The sequence below is a fragment of the Megascapheus bottae genome, chromosome 21 (assembly GCF_031878675.1).
Source record: "Megascapheus bottae isolate mThoBot1 chromosome 21, mThoBot2.hap1, whole genome shotgun sequence".
Taxonomy (NCBI): Eukaryota; Metazoa; Chordata; class Mammalia; order Rodentia; family Geomyidae; genus Megascapheus; species Megascapheus bottae.
The window spans coordinates 31,123,386-31,140,727 of NC_143529.1; the positions used below are offsets into that span (position 1 = coordinate 31,123,386).

The 17,342-nt window shown below is 40.9% G+C and overlaps 1 protein-coding gene across 1 annotated transcript in view; it reads right to left on the bottom strand.

The window, feature by feature from the left end:
* The window catches only part of Col4a4 (collagen type IV alpha 4 chain), a 101,317-nt gene that overhangs the window by 69,002 nt on the left and 14,973 nt on the right, over nucleotides 1-17,342 (bottom strand). Inside the window, exons 4-11 of the mRNA XM_090354940.1 lie at nucleotides 12,147-12,281; nucleotides 11,205-11,249; nucleotides 10,191-10,307; nucleotides 7,747-7,815; nucleotides 4,611-4,646; nucleotides 2,999-3,061; nucleotides 2,184-2,219; nucleotides 1,937-1,978 (exon numbers count right to left, since the gene is read on the bottom strand). Of these exons, the coding sequence (XP_090211066.1) occupies nucleotides 1,937-1,978; nucleotides 2,184-2,219; nucleotides 2,999-3,061; nucleotides 4,611-4,646; nucleotides 7,747-7,815; nucleotides 10,191-10,307; nucleotides 11,205-11,249; nucleotides 12,147-12,281 (543 nt within the window). The remainder of the gene's footprint in view (nucleotides 1-1,936; nucleotides 1,979-2,183; nucleotides 2,220-2,998; nucleotides 3,062-4,610; nucleotides 4,647-7,746; nucleotides 7,816-10,190; nucleotides 10,308-11,204; nucleotides 11,250-12,146; nucleotides 12,282-17,342) is intronic.

The window sequence follows — 17,342 nt, forward strand, 5'->3', positions numbered from 1 at the left end:
CCCTGAGTTCAAGCACAGAAGACCAGGAAAAAAAATAATGGACATATATGAAGGTGAAGAGATGGTGACTAAAGCCATAGAAAATATTCAACAGAGAAGTAGCAGAACAAGTCCCCAGTTTTGAAGAAAAGAAACCCATCAAAGTATAAGAAGCTTTAAGAACACCCAATAGCCAAGATCAGAAAGGGACCTCTCTCAAGAGGAGAAAGATAGACAAATGAGAGGAAGAGTGGAAGAAAGAGTGTGTGTGTGTGTGTGTGTGTGTGTGTGTGTGTGTGTGTGTGTGGTATTAAGAGAATTGAGGAGATGGATAGGGTAGGGAATGATGATATATTGTATTCATATACTAACATGTTAAAATAAAATTTCTCTGTACACCTACTTCAAGTTAATAAAATTATAAAGTAAAAATAAAATGGACCTTTCCACAATATGTAATAAGCACAGAGAACAAGGAAAGAATACTGAAAGTTGTAATAAAGTGAAATCTTGTAACTTACAGTAGGAAACTCATCAGAATAACATTTCTCAACAAAACCCTTAAAAACAAAAAGGGCTTTGAAGAACGTAGTTCAAACACTGAAAGTTAAAAAACTCATACCCTTCATAGTAATCCTACTGTTTGTAACTAAAGGACAACTAAAGATATTAAAGATAAAAAACTAAAGATACAGATATGTATGCATGTGTGGATATCAGAAAACTGCCTAGTAAATATATAAGCATAATGTAAAATATGAAGGATATTTTTTATTTTATTTTATTTTATTTTTTTGACAGTCCTAGAGCTTGAACTCAGGGCCTGGGCACTGTCCTTGGGCTTTCTTCAAGACTAATGCTTTACCACTTGAGCCGCAACACCACTTCCAGCTTTTTTCTATGTACATGGTACTGAGGAATCAAACCCGGGTCTTCATGCATGCTAGGCAAGCACTCTACCATTAGGCCAAACTCCCGGCCCTTTATTTTATTTTTAAATTATATTTGTGGGGATTTTCCAATTATACTAAATCTTTTTCAAAGTCCTGATGCTTTTAATGCCTGTCAAATAACACATCATAAGATTGTGATGGTCCCTCAGTCAGACCCCCTCAGAGGGAACTTTATGTGAGTGAGTACCAGTCTGCCTATCTTGTTAAGTGGCCATGCTCAGTGGCAAGTCTAGCTTGGCACAGAATAGAGACTTCATGTCTATTTCTAATGGCTATTGATAGTCACTTATTTCCCATTGGATACTGAATTAATTATATTTGGATAACCTATCATTTTCACTCATTGTGTGTGTGTGTGTGTGTGTGTGTGTCCATGCACGCATGCATGCACATGTCCTAGGACTTGAATTCAGTACGTAGGAGCTGTCCCTGAGACTTTTTTTTCCTCAAGGCTAACATTCTACCACTTCTGGGCTTTTGGTGGTTAATTGAAGATAAGAATCTCACAGACTTTTCTTCGCCAGCCAAGCTTTGAATCATGATTCTCAGATCTCAGCCTCCTGAGTAGCTGGAGTTACAAGAATGAGGTACCTGGCTCGCTCACTTATTAAGATTTTATCCTTACTCTCAGGCTTCCATAGAAAGGACCATAGAGCAAGAGAGTGAGGAGGAGACAGGAAAGATAGGTGGAGGGAGATGATATGAAATGTCTGTGATGAAACTGGTGAGACTGGATGAAACAATCCAGCACTTTATTTATTTTTTTTTTTTACAATCCAGCACTTTAAACAAATGATTACTCTGGATATATTATCAGAAATGCTGCCTCATTTTTTTTGCCATGTGGAAATGGTGCCATAAATTAAGCAGAGAGAAAAGTTCTCAGCCATCAAGTTGGGAGGTAGCCAGATTATAAACACAGCTAAATAATAGCCCAAATGGCCCCCACTCCAGGACTGTGCACAAGCTCCAAAACTGCATCTCTGAGCAAGGTGATTCCTTACCGGCTCTCCCCTTTGCCCTTTCACACCCACACCAGGATTGCCCTGAAAAAGAGAAGAAAATCAATCGAATTGCCTTCAAAACATCTTTAAAAAGCAGTAGAAAATGAGAAACTCTATCTATGCAATCAATTCACTGCAGTTCACTCAAATACCTAGAACATCTGATGAGGGGAAAGACAGAATTCTGACAGCATCCATTGCCACCTCTTTCCACGAGCATGCGCTGTGTTTTTATATCCCAACTTACCTTCAACCCTGGGCTGCCAGGAAGACCTGGAGGTCCCTAAATCAATGGCAAAATAAATACATAAATACATAAACAAATAATCAGCCATAGATATCTGGATGTGTCTTCATGGGCTGTCTCAAGTTACTATTTCAGAAGCACTTGACTTGAAAATACGCACAATATCTTATCTCTCCTATGCAAAAACTTTAACAAATTGATCTCACAGCAGTAGGAAGAACAGACTAGACTAGACTAGAAAAGTGGCCAGCAGACACCAGGAAGGTTGGAGAGGAGAGAGTTAGCAAGCATGGTTGGTTACTGTGTACAAAACTTCATTTGGGAGACTTTGCATCCGGTCTTCCATTGCACAGAAGGAGATGACCATCAACAGTAGTTTATTGTATAGTTTAAGATGGCTCAAAAGAGGAATTTTAAATGCTTCTGACATAAAGAAAAATGTGTGAGATTCTTGGTATGTTAACTGCCAGCATTTCATGGTTTCACGTTGTTTTGTGTGTCCAAATATCAAACTTCTATCCATGAACACATATACTTCAGTGTTAAAAAGAAGTACACGACGGATCTCTGATCATGACTTCTCAGCATGGAGGTGTTACTGGACTGTGGAAATCAATCTTCAGTGGCTTTTTCCTGGAGAGACCTGTGTATGAAGATAGATTCCTACCGATAAAGTGGGGGTGGGCAGACTCCTCAGATTATGAACATTCATAGGGGCTACAAGTGCCTGACCCAGTGATGCCCTTCTGCCTTTCCCCTGTTCCCAAAGGTTCACGCTGGGGTACTAGACATAGTGTTCTCAGTGTCACACTCACCATGAGCCCGGCTGCACCGGGGTAGCCCCGGGCCCCCACTGGTCCTGGTGTACCCCTAGGGCCCTGGACAGGACAAAGTCAGTACATTAGAAATGATAATCTCCATTCACAATAAAGCCCCATGTAATCCCAGGTGGATTAAAAGCTCCAAATCAATTAGTCCCCCCCCCCCCCGCCCTGTGCTCAACTGGGGAAGCCCAGGGCTGGGAGGGCCTTAACTCTTGTAGATCTGACAAACCCTGATGTGATAACCCAGAGAATTGTAGACTTTAAAAACTAATAAGTAAATATGTCACAGTAAAGGTTAAGATGAAAGGAAACATGAATTGGGTGCTAGTCTTTCCCACATGTAGACCTAGCCACTTAGGCAGTTGAGATCTGTAAGATCCCACAGTTCTAGGCCAGGCTTGGGGAGGAGGTTTGCTAGACTCCATCCTCAAAAAAACCAGCTAGCAGCAAGGCTAGAGGCATGGGTTCAGGCTAAGGGGGTCAGCCTAGCAAAGAGCGGCCAAGGTCCAACTCCTGTACTGTGAAAAGAAAAAATTAACCAGAGAAAACTGCTGCTAGCTAAATTTCATAAATTTATGACAATCTGTAATATATTAAAAGGATTAAAATAAAACATAGCAAGGGTGCCCGGAGGGAGAGAAACTCTTGCTTGACTGCCCGGATCAAATGGTTTGTGTGTAATGAGCTGCCTTCTCTAGGGTGAGGAACTCATGCTCATTGCCTCAGCAACATCAAAGTCAACTCATCTATTACATGGGGCTGAACCTCAGCAGCAATAAGGAAAGCAACCCAAGGAAGCCATCTTGTCAATATCCAGAAATCACAAAATAAAATGATAGACTAACCAATCGGAGGCAAAATTGCTTTCATTTCCAATCTCAAAAACATTGGGGAGAATCATCTAATTGATGAATTACAAGTTACAGGAAGGCAGGCAAAATATCAGATATGGTATATGGTCACTGATTTGGCAGGCCAAAAAAGTACAGAAAGAGCAAAATGTCTTCTCTTTCCAACACCCATAGGCTGAATCTACCTATGCACATGTATAGTCACAAGCAGACATACTTTCCTATACTGAGGAAAGTAGAAAGGCTCTACACATACCTGAGCAACGCCACATAACCATTAAGAGACACAATGCCGGTGGCTAACATCTGTAATTCCAAAGTAGAGCTGTGGCTTAAGTGCTTTGCCACCAGCAGAGTATACAAAGCTAAGGGGCAGTGCCAGTGCCAAGTGTACAAGCCCCAGCTCTCTCCCTCCCCCTCTCTTTTTCTCTCTCTCTGTCACACACACACACACACACACACACACACACACACACACACACACACACACGATAGAAAGAGAAAGCAAGATGTGGCTAACTGTAAAAACTTAGCTTTGAATCCTGCTTTGGTTCATGCAAGCTATGTTATCACCTATCATTTCCATTCTCTTGAAATTCTCAATCCTTTTTGAAAAAAGGAACTACACTCTTGTTTCCTATTAGGTAGACCTCATAAACTATGCATCCATTGCTGCTGGGTTTAAAATCTACTGTAGACGTGGGACTATTGGAATAGGAAGTCAAAGCACAAGACCTGCTTGGAAGACTTACAGGAAAGCCGGGCTGTCCAGGGTCCCCTGGGTCTCCCTGCAATAAGAACAGTACATTGTTTGACAAGAACAAGACAACTTTCTGAAACTATGGATCATGTGAAAGAAATGAAAAAAAAATAGGCACAGGAATCATTTGGACTCTTCTAGTGGTGTGATTTGTTCCATTTTCCATGATGAGAATTAACAGTGAATGTGATTTTCCTGCATTCATAGGCCCAGATCATCTACTCAGTGGAGACCACAGCAAAGTGATTGGAAGTCATGACAAAATAGAATGGAGATGAGAGTTTGTCAGTTTAAATTATTCCGAATTCTCTAGTCTTGCTCCTTTGGGCTACCCTAGAATGATGTCAAGAAATCTGTGGGGCGAGTTCCTCACACCTTAACTGTCTACATCTGAGGCTTGTGACAGCTGAGACTTAACTGCTCTACCAGGCGAAGCCATGCAGCTTCTCTTGTTCTCTCATGTGACTTAGATATAGGCTAAAAATGTAGTCTTCTAACACTTTTGAGTTTATAGTAATTTCTGTGGCATTCAGGTCATTCACAATGTTGTTCAACCAAGAACAACAGCCATCTACACAATGTCTTCATCTCCCCAGTGGAAACTCTACTGAAACATGACAGAGTCAAGGGAGATCTCAAATGATATAACTCTTTAGAAATGAAAAAAAAAAACAAAGTTAAGCAAAATAAAACATCAAAGAAGTGGTTACTTGAAAGAGGTGGCGTGAGGTCAACAGGAAATGAAGAGGAGAAGATGAGGAAAATGAAGACAAGAATCCAATGTATACCTTACAAAGTTAAGAAGAGTGAGGGGAAGAATGGGGAGGGGAGGAATGGGTGAGTATCCTGGAAGGGGTAACACGGATCATGATATATTATATTCATAAACTGCTATACTAAATGGCAACAGCTACTTAAAGATTATAAATAAATGCATAAATAAATAAAATACTATATTAATCCCCAATCCCCAGTTACTTTAGCAGTCATCATCTCTGAATATGAAAATTCTAGGAAATTAAGGCCAGTGGAATCTGGTATGCATTCTTATTAAAGATCAGTTTAGGGTTAAGATAAGAAAGTCTCCATACTTTTTTTAAATTAAAGCATTTATTAACATTGATTTTTACATCCTATTTCAAATGTCATGTTTAACAAATAAGTATTTAAGAAGGGAATCTCTGTATCTAATCACTGGCACTTAGGTTTTAGAACATAATTAAAATTAAGCATTCCTCTTCAATCTCACTTCTTTTCTCTTGTCTCTTCCATGGCTCTCTTTCTTGTTTCCTATTTATCTCCTGTGTCTGTCTTTTGTAATTGGGCTATTGCACTTAAGTGTCATCCAGTTTCATATATATTGTTGCATATATCAGAATTTCCATCTTTTTGAAAAGCTGAATAATGTTCATTTATATGGAAAGACCTACATTTTATTCTTTGGCTTATTTATCCGTCAGCTGACAAACCACAGCCCAACTTCTATATTTGGCTACTGTGAACGTGAGTTGATAGTGCTCTGTATGTGCCTCTGCTTGTTTTAGTTATATACTCAAAAGTGAAATTCCTGAGTTGTACAGTAATCTTATATTTAGTATTTTGAAGGATTACCCCATTTTTTTCTACAGTAGCTATACCATTTCACCTTCCCATCTAAAATGCTGCCTATTTGCAGACACTTATTTTGTTTTTTTGCTTTTTGTAATAGTTACCTAGATACATGTGAAGCACATGAGGACTCTTAAAAAGAATATTCTACCACAATCACAGAAAATGAAATACAGATTGGTCTTTTGAACCCTAAGATCTGTTCCACTTAGATGTTTTTCTGAAAGATGATTGAGCCACAGACTAGTTCTTTTTTTATTAGAGATACTGTTTAGGCATAGGATAAGAAATTCCCTCTCTCTCTCTCTCTCTCTCTCTCTCTCTCTATCTCATTTTTATCTTTCCCTTCTATCACTTCTATCTTCTTCATTTTTCTCATTTTTCTATTATTTTATTGTAACTTTTCTTATTATCTACTTTTTTTTTTACCACACCTGTTTTCTACAAAAAGAAATGACCATATTAAGTGCTTATAGTTTTCCATTTGAATTATTGTAACAAGTTATCTTAAAAACACTAAGAAGAGGCTGGAATAAGTATTATTTTCTTTCATATATAAGGAACATGAGACTCAGAGAGGTCAAGTGAACAGTTTAGGGTCATTCTTGTTAGCAAGGGACAGTCTTCCCAATATGCCATATTGGTTCCTAGAATGACTCTGGGATATTGCATTTATTAAAATATCATTGCAGTTATAGTAACAGCTGTAGTTCTTGCTTTTGGGCTTGTATAAATTTGTACAGGTGCCATGTACAAATACTGCACTCAGCTGTGCCTACTTCCAATGGCACAGAACTTAGGCTCTCAGAGAAACAAGCTATAACTCACTTTATTCTTAAGAGGAAAAAAAAGCATCTTGAAAATGGACTATTTCTCCTTTCTTTTCTACTCATCCCCCTTGTAGATGGTTTATATGTGGCTTCTCATGTTGAGATGAAGTGGCCCCTGAAGATCTTATTTTTGAATACTTTTTGTATATCTTCCCCTGCTTAAATCACAAAAGCATTCCTTCAAAAGAGTGCCAGAAAGTTCCGAGAATTTTCTAGTTCTTCAGTGTTAACTTTTCCATACTAGGTGGCACATATAAATGTTAGAAATCAGTAGTTGACACCAAGGGGTGGTTTATCCCCTAGGGAATATTTGTTAATACCTGGTGACATTATTGGTGGGGGGAGAGGAAAGCTGTATCTCCTCCTGAGAGGAGGCTAAGGCTAGCCCTACAAGCCTGGACATTCTCAATGCTCAGAATGTAGCCAAACCCCAGGTAGTGAAGAGCTTGAGAAACCTTGAAATAAATGTGTCCTTGCAACTCTGAACAGCTGGAGGTGCTGTGCTGCTACAGCTATAATGAGGGAAGCGAGTGTCTTCACACACCAAGTAGATACCCATCTCACTATGTCCAGGTGATGACAAAATGCATCTGACTGCCACTTCACAGGAAACTCCTGTCCATGTGTTTCCTGCAGGGTGTACCACTTAGAGGGGGAAAAAAAGAAACTTAGGAGTGACATAACCCTTACCTGAATGCCTTTAATGGCACCATCAATGAATACTGAATTTCCTTTTTCACCACGTTCTCCAGGAAGGCCCTGAAAATAACATATGTACTTAAGTGGACAAACTATGTTATTATTGTGGAATACTTTTTTCTATATGAAATATTAGTCAACAATAAAACTACCTTTGTACCCATTATCCTGGTAGAGGTTTATCATCCTAATATCTTCATACACATTTACTCGACATTTAGCTGTATCTGTTTAGGGATCCCCAAGGCAGAGTAGCCACTGATATATAGATGTTTATGAATTTTTCAACAGAAATGCTTAGGCATTATTCTTAAAAATGCCCAACTTTATTGTTTTAATTCATACTCTAGAAATAGTAAAAAGAGAACCACATGTACATTTCAGCATTTACATTCCAAAGAGAACTTTTACATCCTTTGTAAAATTAGCTTTTAAAAATATGACATTCTCCTCTTAGGAGGTTTCTGTATATAGCTGTATGAACTGGCTTAGGTTATCTTTAAAAAGTAAATGAAATAGCTCAATGTACTCTTCCAAGGCTTTCCTGTGTCTCATCTTAATCTCCTACTTAATATTTTAATGTATTTTCACTTGGTTGCCACCTAAACTTTCTGTCTTCTCCATATATGACACACTTCAAAGTAGCTCAGGCAGAGAGTGCCAGACTCTTAGAAAATTGCACTCACATCAAATCAGCTCCTGCAGCTAGTGCTAATTCCCTACCAATCTAATCTGCATGAATTTCTGTCCCACAGTTAAATAATATCAGTCTTCCAACAACATGGTTTGCACTTCAGTTCCAATTCCAACTGAATCAGTTGAGCAATGACATCAAATACCAACATCACTGTTAGCTCGCTGACCCATGAATTGCTACATAAATAAGAGGCCAGTCATGAGCCTTGATTGGTCCTATCAGTTCTTTCGAAGCTATGATTGGTTAGTGCACAGCTATTTTGTGCACATGTGAGCGTGTGTGTGTGTGTGTGTGTGTGTGTGTGTGCAAAAGCTCACAGAACAGTAGGAATTTTTTTCAGCCATTTTCACATTACATGAAAAGTTAGCAGTGTTCCAGTGTCAAATGATTCAGGAGACCATCATGCCATTCCAGCGTGCCGTCATGGCTCCGTGCTGTCTGCTGACTAAAAGCCTGCGGTGGAGAATGTACCGACTCTGCAGAAATAGGTTCTATCAAACTTAAGGAGTTGAAGATACATATGTCCACCAGGCTGCATCAGAACTGTGCAATGGTTGAGTCTGAGAGCCTCAAGTGGTTGAAAAATCTTTTACAAATGAAAGATGACTGAAAGTGTGTGTGTGTGTGTGTGTGTGTGTGTGTGTGTGTGTGTGTGTGTGTGTGGAGGGGGGAGTTGGAAAATCTGTGAGTGTGCTGTATCCAGATCTATTCCTCACAGATGTAGAACAACAGGATAACTCCAATGGTAGAAATAATCTGAAGAGTGATATTTAACAAGAGAAGGGAAAGGACTGAAAAAAAAAGCCACTGAAAATCTCTTTCGAAGAGAAGAGAAAGAATTAGTGGACATATACAGTGTAGAAAAAGAAGGTATAAAGGAGCATCCATTTTTGTTTTAAAAGAAAACCAAAACCAAAGAACAGAACAGTAAATGTATCTTAAAGTGCTAGATAGTGTTAACTGTTAAGAATAGAGACTTACTAAAACAAGCAAACAAACCACAAAGCAGAACAAGCTTGGGCTGGTGTGATGGCACATGGCTGGAGTCCCAGCCCTCAAGAGGCCAAGGCAGGAAGAGCATACAGGCAAGGACAGGGTGGGTAGGCTGCATGGTGAGACCATGTTGTGAAAATCAAGTAGGAAGAGGATGAGGAGACCTCTGAAGGTGTGGAAGATGAGTTCCATCTAGGAGACAGAACACAGACTGGATAAGAGGCCCCCTGTGTGGCCATTCCACTGCCACTTCCAAGCAAGGAGAGCAGAAGCCTGACCATTTGCTGGTGTCTCCATATGGGGTGAGAGGCTGTGGTTACTACAAGAGCACCTGCCTGACTTTGTGGACCCCCATGCTGGGGGAGTTCCACTCCTACAACCATGACAACAAACACCTTTCTGCTTGACTTTCCTGGAACACTCTGACATAAACCCTCATTTGTTTTGCTAGCTGGCCTCCCTGCTCCTTTCCCTTGCTATCCATTCTCTGTATGGAGATAAGTTAATGAAATATCAATGCAATCATGTTGCTTTCTTCCTTGAAAGCATCAGTGTCTGCAGGACACAGCAAAGAAAATCACATCTCTTCAGTAGTCTGCAAAGCCTTACGCATTCAAGACCTGCCCACTGGAACCACCTCCTCCAGCTGCCCTCCTTGACTTCGCCAAGTCCAGGTACTTTTGCATTAACTCTGCTTTTAAACATGCCAGCCTTTTCCTAATCAACTGCCCTGTGGGTGTCTTACGGGGAAGCCTCCTGGGCCGGGTGCTCCCCTTTCTCCTGGAAATCCCGGGTCACCTCTTGATCCATTGTAGCCATTCAAGCCAGGTTTCCCTCTTGATCCAGGAGGCCCTGGGTGCCCCTGCAGAAAACAAGTGAGGCAATTTATTTATTTATCTATCGATCGATTGATTTATTGCAGTAAAACCCCTAACAAGTGTATATGATGTGGGTTTCAAATTCTGGCCACAGTAATTTACATGCTAACACATTTCAGTTTATGCAACTTCCTTCCCTGCCTAAAAATGCAATGTTTCATAGGAAACAGGAAGTGACAGCTCATGCCATGCATTCAAATTTGCATTAATGTAGTTTGGATTATTTTGGGAGATTTAAGAGGCAATTTCTATAAAGCCTTCCATTCCCCTATTATTTTTTGCCAGTCCTGGTGCTTGAACTCAGAACCTGGGCATAGTCCTTGAGCTTTCCCAAGACTAGAGCTCTACCACTGGAGCCACAGCACCACTTCCGGCTTTCCTATCTGTGGTACCAAAAAATTGAACCCAGGGCTTTGTGCATGCTTTGTAAGCACTCTACAACTAGGCCACACTTCTGGCCCCTCCCATTTAATGTTTATATTAAAAGTGGAAATCTGAACTATGCTATCAATGTTAGAATCTACCAGAAAATAAGTTTCATTAAGAAGATACTTTATTTCCAGAATGCTGTGATGATCTGACAGTATAGCTTACTGAATTTGGATTTGCTAATTGATTATGAATTTTTTCCCCTAATCTATTTGAAGCCCTTACTGACTGAGCAAACTGTAATGGTTAGGTGATTATTTTATAAAATACAACAACCCTTCCATGTACTATGTACTACCATGTACATGTACATGTATGAACATGATAAAAAATTAAAGTTTGCCTGAGATATACACTCTTTGAACATGCTGTTTTATGGATTCTAAAAATATTCCCCCTTCTTCAAAAATAAAAAAAATATTTAAAAAAGTAGAAAAATCTAGGATACTTACAGGTATTCCACCCAAACCTGGAAATCCTGGAATGCCAGTTGGACCCTAGAATTCAAACACATAAGACAAAAGTATAAACATTACTGAATTTTTAGATTAGCAAGCTGATTTACTTGAATATGAGTACTAAAGGAGTCATTTGAAACCTCCTATTGGCCATTATCACTTGATGTTCCTTTGATGAGTTAATATGCCATCATTTAAGAACTAACCCTTGGTATTTTCTGGTGTCCATTTGGTGTAAGTCAGAAATTCAGCATTTCAGAGCTATGGCCTCATAAACAATGAGCAGCATCTTACAGGACAGTGTTTGTACACTAGCATTCCAAGAGTTGGGCCACAATCTCATATTTTCAGCAGGAAATAAGCTCTAGCTTTAACTATACAGTGGCATACTATGCACTGATTTAAAGGGATACATTCAACCTGAAGAAATTAATAAAGCATGATCTTTAAATCATAATGTTGAGTGATTAAAAAAAGAAATACTTTATGTGATAATGCATGAGAAACCATTAAGATTTTGTTTTGTTTTGTTCTATCGTGCTGGTCCTGGGCTTTGAACTCAGAGCCTGGGAACTGTCCTTGAGCTTTGGTACTCAAGGCCACTTGAGCCACTTCTGATTATTTTGGTAGCTTATTGGAGATAAGAGTCTCATGGACTTTCCTGTCCATGAAATCCTCAGATTTAAGCCTCCTGGATAGCTAAGGTTACAGACTTAAGCTATCAACTTGCTGAAAGCTTTTTTTTTTTTTAAGCCCCTAAACAATGCATGTGCTCAGAGGCACACACTTAGGGGTTTAAACACATTGGGAAGGTTCAGAAGGACACACCCCTCTGCTCAGTGGCTGGGGTTGGGGTGGAGGGGGGTTACTGCAGCAGAGTCTGGACTTCCTTGACAAAGCCTGGAGTGCCTTGAGATGTCTGGTGAAGCCACTCACCTTGTCTCCTTTCTCCCCCACAGCTCCGGGAGTGCCAGCGTCACCCCTCAGTCCTTTCTCTCCTGGAATCCCAATGGGTCCTGGGGGTCCCGGGAACCCTATGGGACCCTGTGGCCCCAGTGGTCCTGGCTGGCCCTGAAAGGAAGGACACAAGAGTTAAAGAATCATAGTACATAAGCACAAGAGCTGGCATTTCTTGGGGCAGGCAGTATGTAAACACTTCCCAAGCATCGTTTAGTGAAGGAGGGTGAAGAGGTGAAGACACAGAATCAGGAAGGTTAAGAATGTCTCCAAAGACATACTTCATTTTCTCCTTGTGAGCAATGCAGTGGCTGGCGTTCTGTGGTTGAATCTCTGAAACCAAGATATTTTCTTTTTTAATTTATGCTTGTGAATGCTGAACAGTTGTAAATTCTAAAGGCTTAAAATTTTAATTAAATCTTTAAATTTTTTCGTGTATTTTTGTTACTAAGGATTGAGCTCAAGGCTTCATACTTATTTGGCTGGCACTGTAACACTTGAGCCATGCTTCCAGTCTAGATTTTTACTGGTTTATTTTGGAGTCTAGAAAGGTGTTCTTCCCAGGCTGGTTTCGAACCTTGATTCTCTAGACCTCAGCCTTGAAAGTTAGGATTGCACGTATCAGCCATCAACACTCAGTTTTAAATAAAATCTTAAACACACAGGTAATAAACTATAAAATATAACTCTGAATACAAACAACTTGGGGGGCTTATAATTTACAATGAATGTGTATAAATTAAAGCACAATAACAATAAGAATAACAGTGACTTAATTAACATACATTTAAAAGCTCCCTCCTTTTATTTTCCCTAGCTGGAAGAAGCAGGAAACAACTACTTTTTATATTAAGTTGAAAAATTATATTTACACATTGCATGTAATTTGTACATTAAGTCTGCAGATTATCCTCATTGTGGCACATTACAATAATATATTATTTTGATTCATAACAAAAGGCACTTTCAAATATACAGAACCCTTTCTTTATCTGTGTGTCCTCTCCTCTTCTCCTCCACTGGAGCATAAAGCTCCTGAAGGGCAGAGCCCAGGCGCCCAAGGTCATGAGACTAAGAAAGGCAGATGTGCTAGTCAGCCTTTGTGTTGCTGTAATGAAGTAACAGAGGGAGGGAATTGTATAAAGAAAAGAAGTTTCTTTCCATTTAGAGTTCTGAAAGTTTAAAGCATGGGACAGTAGAAGTCCGGTATAGGTCCTCTGGGCTATATTATATATTCTAGTGGGAGTGCTAATGGCTGTGTGTGTAGTGTGTGTGGTCTCTACCTCTCTTCTCATAAAGACATGAAGGACTCAGTTTTGGAGACTGTACCGTGAGGACCTAACCCACTCTCGTAATCACACGAATGAGTGACTTTAAGGATTCTGTTTCAGCAAGGAAGGAGTATTCTTAGGCCACAATAGCTGAGAACAGTAAATGCCTAAGAAAAGCAGAAGTTGATCCCAGGCACTGCCCCACATAAAAATGTAGGGGAATTCTGCTTCCTTTGTGTTTGAACCAGAGCGCAGAGTGCACCGAACACCGTGGCTCCCACTCGGTGATGGCTGCCATACCATCGCTGCGTGTGTGCCACCAACATGTGTGGCATCATGTCAGGATGCAGGCTTTGTTGTGGTGGGATAATAAACATGTAATCACCACTTCATTGCAATCGTATTAAATGGCAAGCGCAAACCTTACACTCCACATAGAAAACTAACAGGAAACACGACACTTCCTCTCTCTTAAGGCTGTGACGACCTTGTGGTTTTGTGTTTAGTGCTTTTTTTTAAAAGTTATTATTAAACATTTTGTTATATAATAAATGAGTGAAAGAGATGCATGAATCTTAAATAGCAGTACTAAATCTGTCTTCAGGTTACAACAATCTCCCAAATGCCATCTTTGAAATAGCAGTTCACCCAATTTGAGTGAATAATGTATTCACAGCAATGTAGAGGAAAATTCTACAGCATTAAATTGGTGTACATGTAAAGCAGTGGTGGGGGGAGGGGAGGACAGGGGGGAGGGTCAGGAAGAAGAATCATGACAGGGTAGAGACCCATAAATCTCAGTGCCCAAAGGACATGTGCACAACTAGAAAAGCATTTCAAGCAGAATTTTACAGCATTTATACCTTTTCTTTTTTTCTGATTCTGGGGCTTGAACTCAGGATCGGAGTGCTGCCCTGAGCTTTTTTTTGCTGAAGGCTAGTGCTCTGCCAGTTGACCCACACAGCTCCACTTTCTGGCTTACTGGTGATGAATTGTAGATAAGAATCTCAAGCATTTTCCTGTCAGGGCTGGCTTTGAACCACTATCCTCAGATCTCCGCCTCCTGATTAGCTAGGATTACAGGTGTGAGCCACGGTGCCCTGCTCATTCATTAAAACACTCTGAAGAACTATTTACTAAGAAATATTGAATTTAAAAATAATTATTTTATTTCACTTATTCCATCCCTTCCCTCCCTGCCTCCTGCTTTCTCTTGACCCTCTGGTCCTGTCTTCTTTCCCCTTTCCTCCCCCTCTCTTTCCTTTTGTCTTGCCTCTGTTGTGACTTTCCGTGTGATGTTGTGCAGTCACTGAATCTAGGCAGGACAGCAGAGAAACCTCTGCCTGCCTTGGAGCGCCTCTGGGTCATCTCTGCCTGTCTGCTCAGAGGTCCAGCTGACACACACCATTAGCCCCATTATTTGTGCCCCCCTCTAACAATCTAGGATCTGGGGACAGCTGTACAAACAACACAGGAAGAGCTCAGAACTGACACTGCGCCAACCCCTCTCTTCCCTCCCAGGCCAGGACACACCTTTAGGATTGTGTCCTTGGTGACTTAGTCCATCAGGAATATTTTTCATGCTGGGTTAGGATTAAATATCTCTTCTTTCACAATAACTTCAAAGAGACAGAAAGATAAAAGGAATCTATATTTAAAATAACAAAATTCTTCAAATCATCCCCATTGGCTGTTCTTGAGCTAGGAAAAATGACAAAAATCGGAGTGGAGAATGAGCTGGGTGCTGATGGCCCTGGAGGTCATAGCTACTCAGGAGGCTGAGAGCTGAGCATCACCGTTCAAAGCCAGGGGGGCAGGAAAGGCTGGGAGACTCATCTCTGATTAACCATCAGAACACAGAAAGCGGCCTGGTGGTCAGGAGGTAGAGCATTAGCCTTGAGCAAAAGAACCCATGCCCTGAGTTCAAGCCCCACAACTGAAAAAAAAAAAAAAAAGAATGGAGAATGACAAAATCTAAGTGCTCCTCTGTCCACCTTGCAGCTTGAGGACTGGGAAAAGCAGCTGCAGGTAGGGGCAACGGCCCTGTTTCCTGGAACTAATCCAGCTGGTACACAAAGGGGAAAGCATTTATTTACAAGCTTGGGGTGTTCCCATCCCCCAACATTTACCACAGTCCAATCAAGCCAAGCTGAGAAGTTTGGGTTTATCCTTACAGACAAGGGCAGCCTCAGGATTACCTTTACTCAAACACACAGCCAGCGTCTCCCGCACCCCCTCCTGCACCCAAAGCCTCTCTTCAAGCCTCCCCTCTTCCCACACCTTAGCTAGCTAGGGCACATTAGATTGCACGGCATGTATGCGGATGTTCCTCTGTCCCGCCTGGACCCCTCTTCTCCCCACCCACTAGTACTGGGGCTTGGCATCCAAGAACCCATGCTTGCTAGGGAATTCTCCTCCATTTCCATCGTATGCCAGCTCTTTTTGCTTTAGATAGTTTTCACATAGCTTTGTCTTGGGCTGATCTTCCTTCCTCCACCTCCTGGGGAGTTGAGATTACAGATGTGAGCTCCCAAGCTCAGCTAGGTTTTCTTTGAGATAGACTCTCAAATTGCACACCACCAACTCCACCTCCTGAGCTTCCAGGCATGAACCACCACCCCCTATCTTACCTTTCTATATTGAATCTATAGCTATATCTAAGTTACATAGCTCCATGCATTCTATGTTCCTTTATAAAAATTCCTTAGGAAACAATATTATTAAACTGATGACTGCTGTCTATTTTTGTGACTCTCAAACATAATGTTCTAGTTGCTCCAGGGTTGTTTGGACTCGTCCTCTTTCCCTCAGCAAATGACAAGTAAATGCTAGGTGCCTGTCTTACCTTTGTCCCCTCCAAGAGTGCCTGGCCCACAGTCAGGCTGCCGAGTCCACCTCCCTCCATTTCCGTAACCACCATTTTCACTCTCCCCTTCCTGTGCCACTGCACCACCAACCCCTTTGTCAGGGCCATGACCTTTCCAGCACCCAGGCCAGCCCTGTGCCTGCTGCTCCAGCCACATTTTTTGCTGGAGAGGAGAAAGTCTTTCCTCACTTGAAACTCAAACCCCACCCCTTCTCCCAGCAACTGTGATGACCACACGTACTGAGCACTGACTCTGTCCTGGACGCTAGTATGGATCTCTGGATTCTTTATGAAATCTTGACAACCATGGGAAGCTGAAAGGCATCCTGTCTACTTCTGCATCCCTGTGGGAGGAAGCTGAGCCTCAGAGAGCTGATGCCAGTGACTTGAAGCCAACACCTAAGGGAGATCTTCTGACCTCCAGGGTTCTACTTTCTTTTTTTTCATATATTTTTATTGTAATTAATAGAAAGGTTACATTATATTCACCACATACAAGGTGCATTACTTCACATACATTGATACCCTTTCTCATGTCTTGGTCCCCATTTCCCTACCCCTCCACCCCCACCCCTCATCTTGTTTTCCCCCCTTCCCTATCCAATTTCAAATAACCAAATACAAATATATCCAATATATCAGATAACAAAGTGAGATACTGTAACAATATGAGATAACCAAGGGAAAGCAAAAGAGATGAGCGATAACATAGTACATGAAGGACAACAATCACTCATTATATGGCTCTTGTTTCTATATCCTGGAGGTCCGTTCATTTAGCGTCATACTATATGGCCTTATGTATCTAGGCTTGTTCTATTGTAAATCTCTGCTAGGAGAGCCCAAGGTTTCTACTGATTATGACAAATGAGGGAAACCATTGAGCCTATGTTCCTTCAAGTCTGGCTTACTTCACTTACTATGATTTTTTTCTAAGTCTTTCCATTTCCTAACAAATGGGGTGATGTCGTTCTTTCTGACAGCAGCATAGAATTCCATTGTGTATAAATACCACATCTTGTTGATCCATTCAACTTA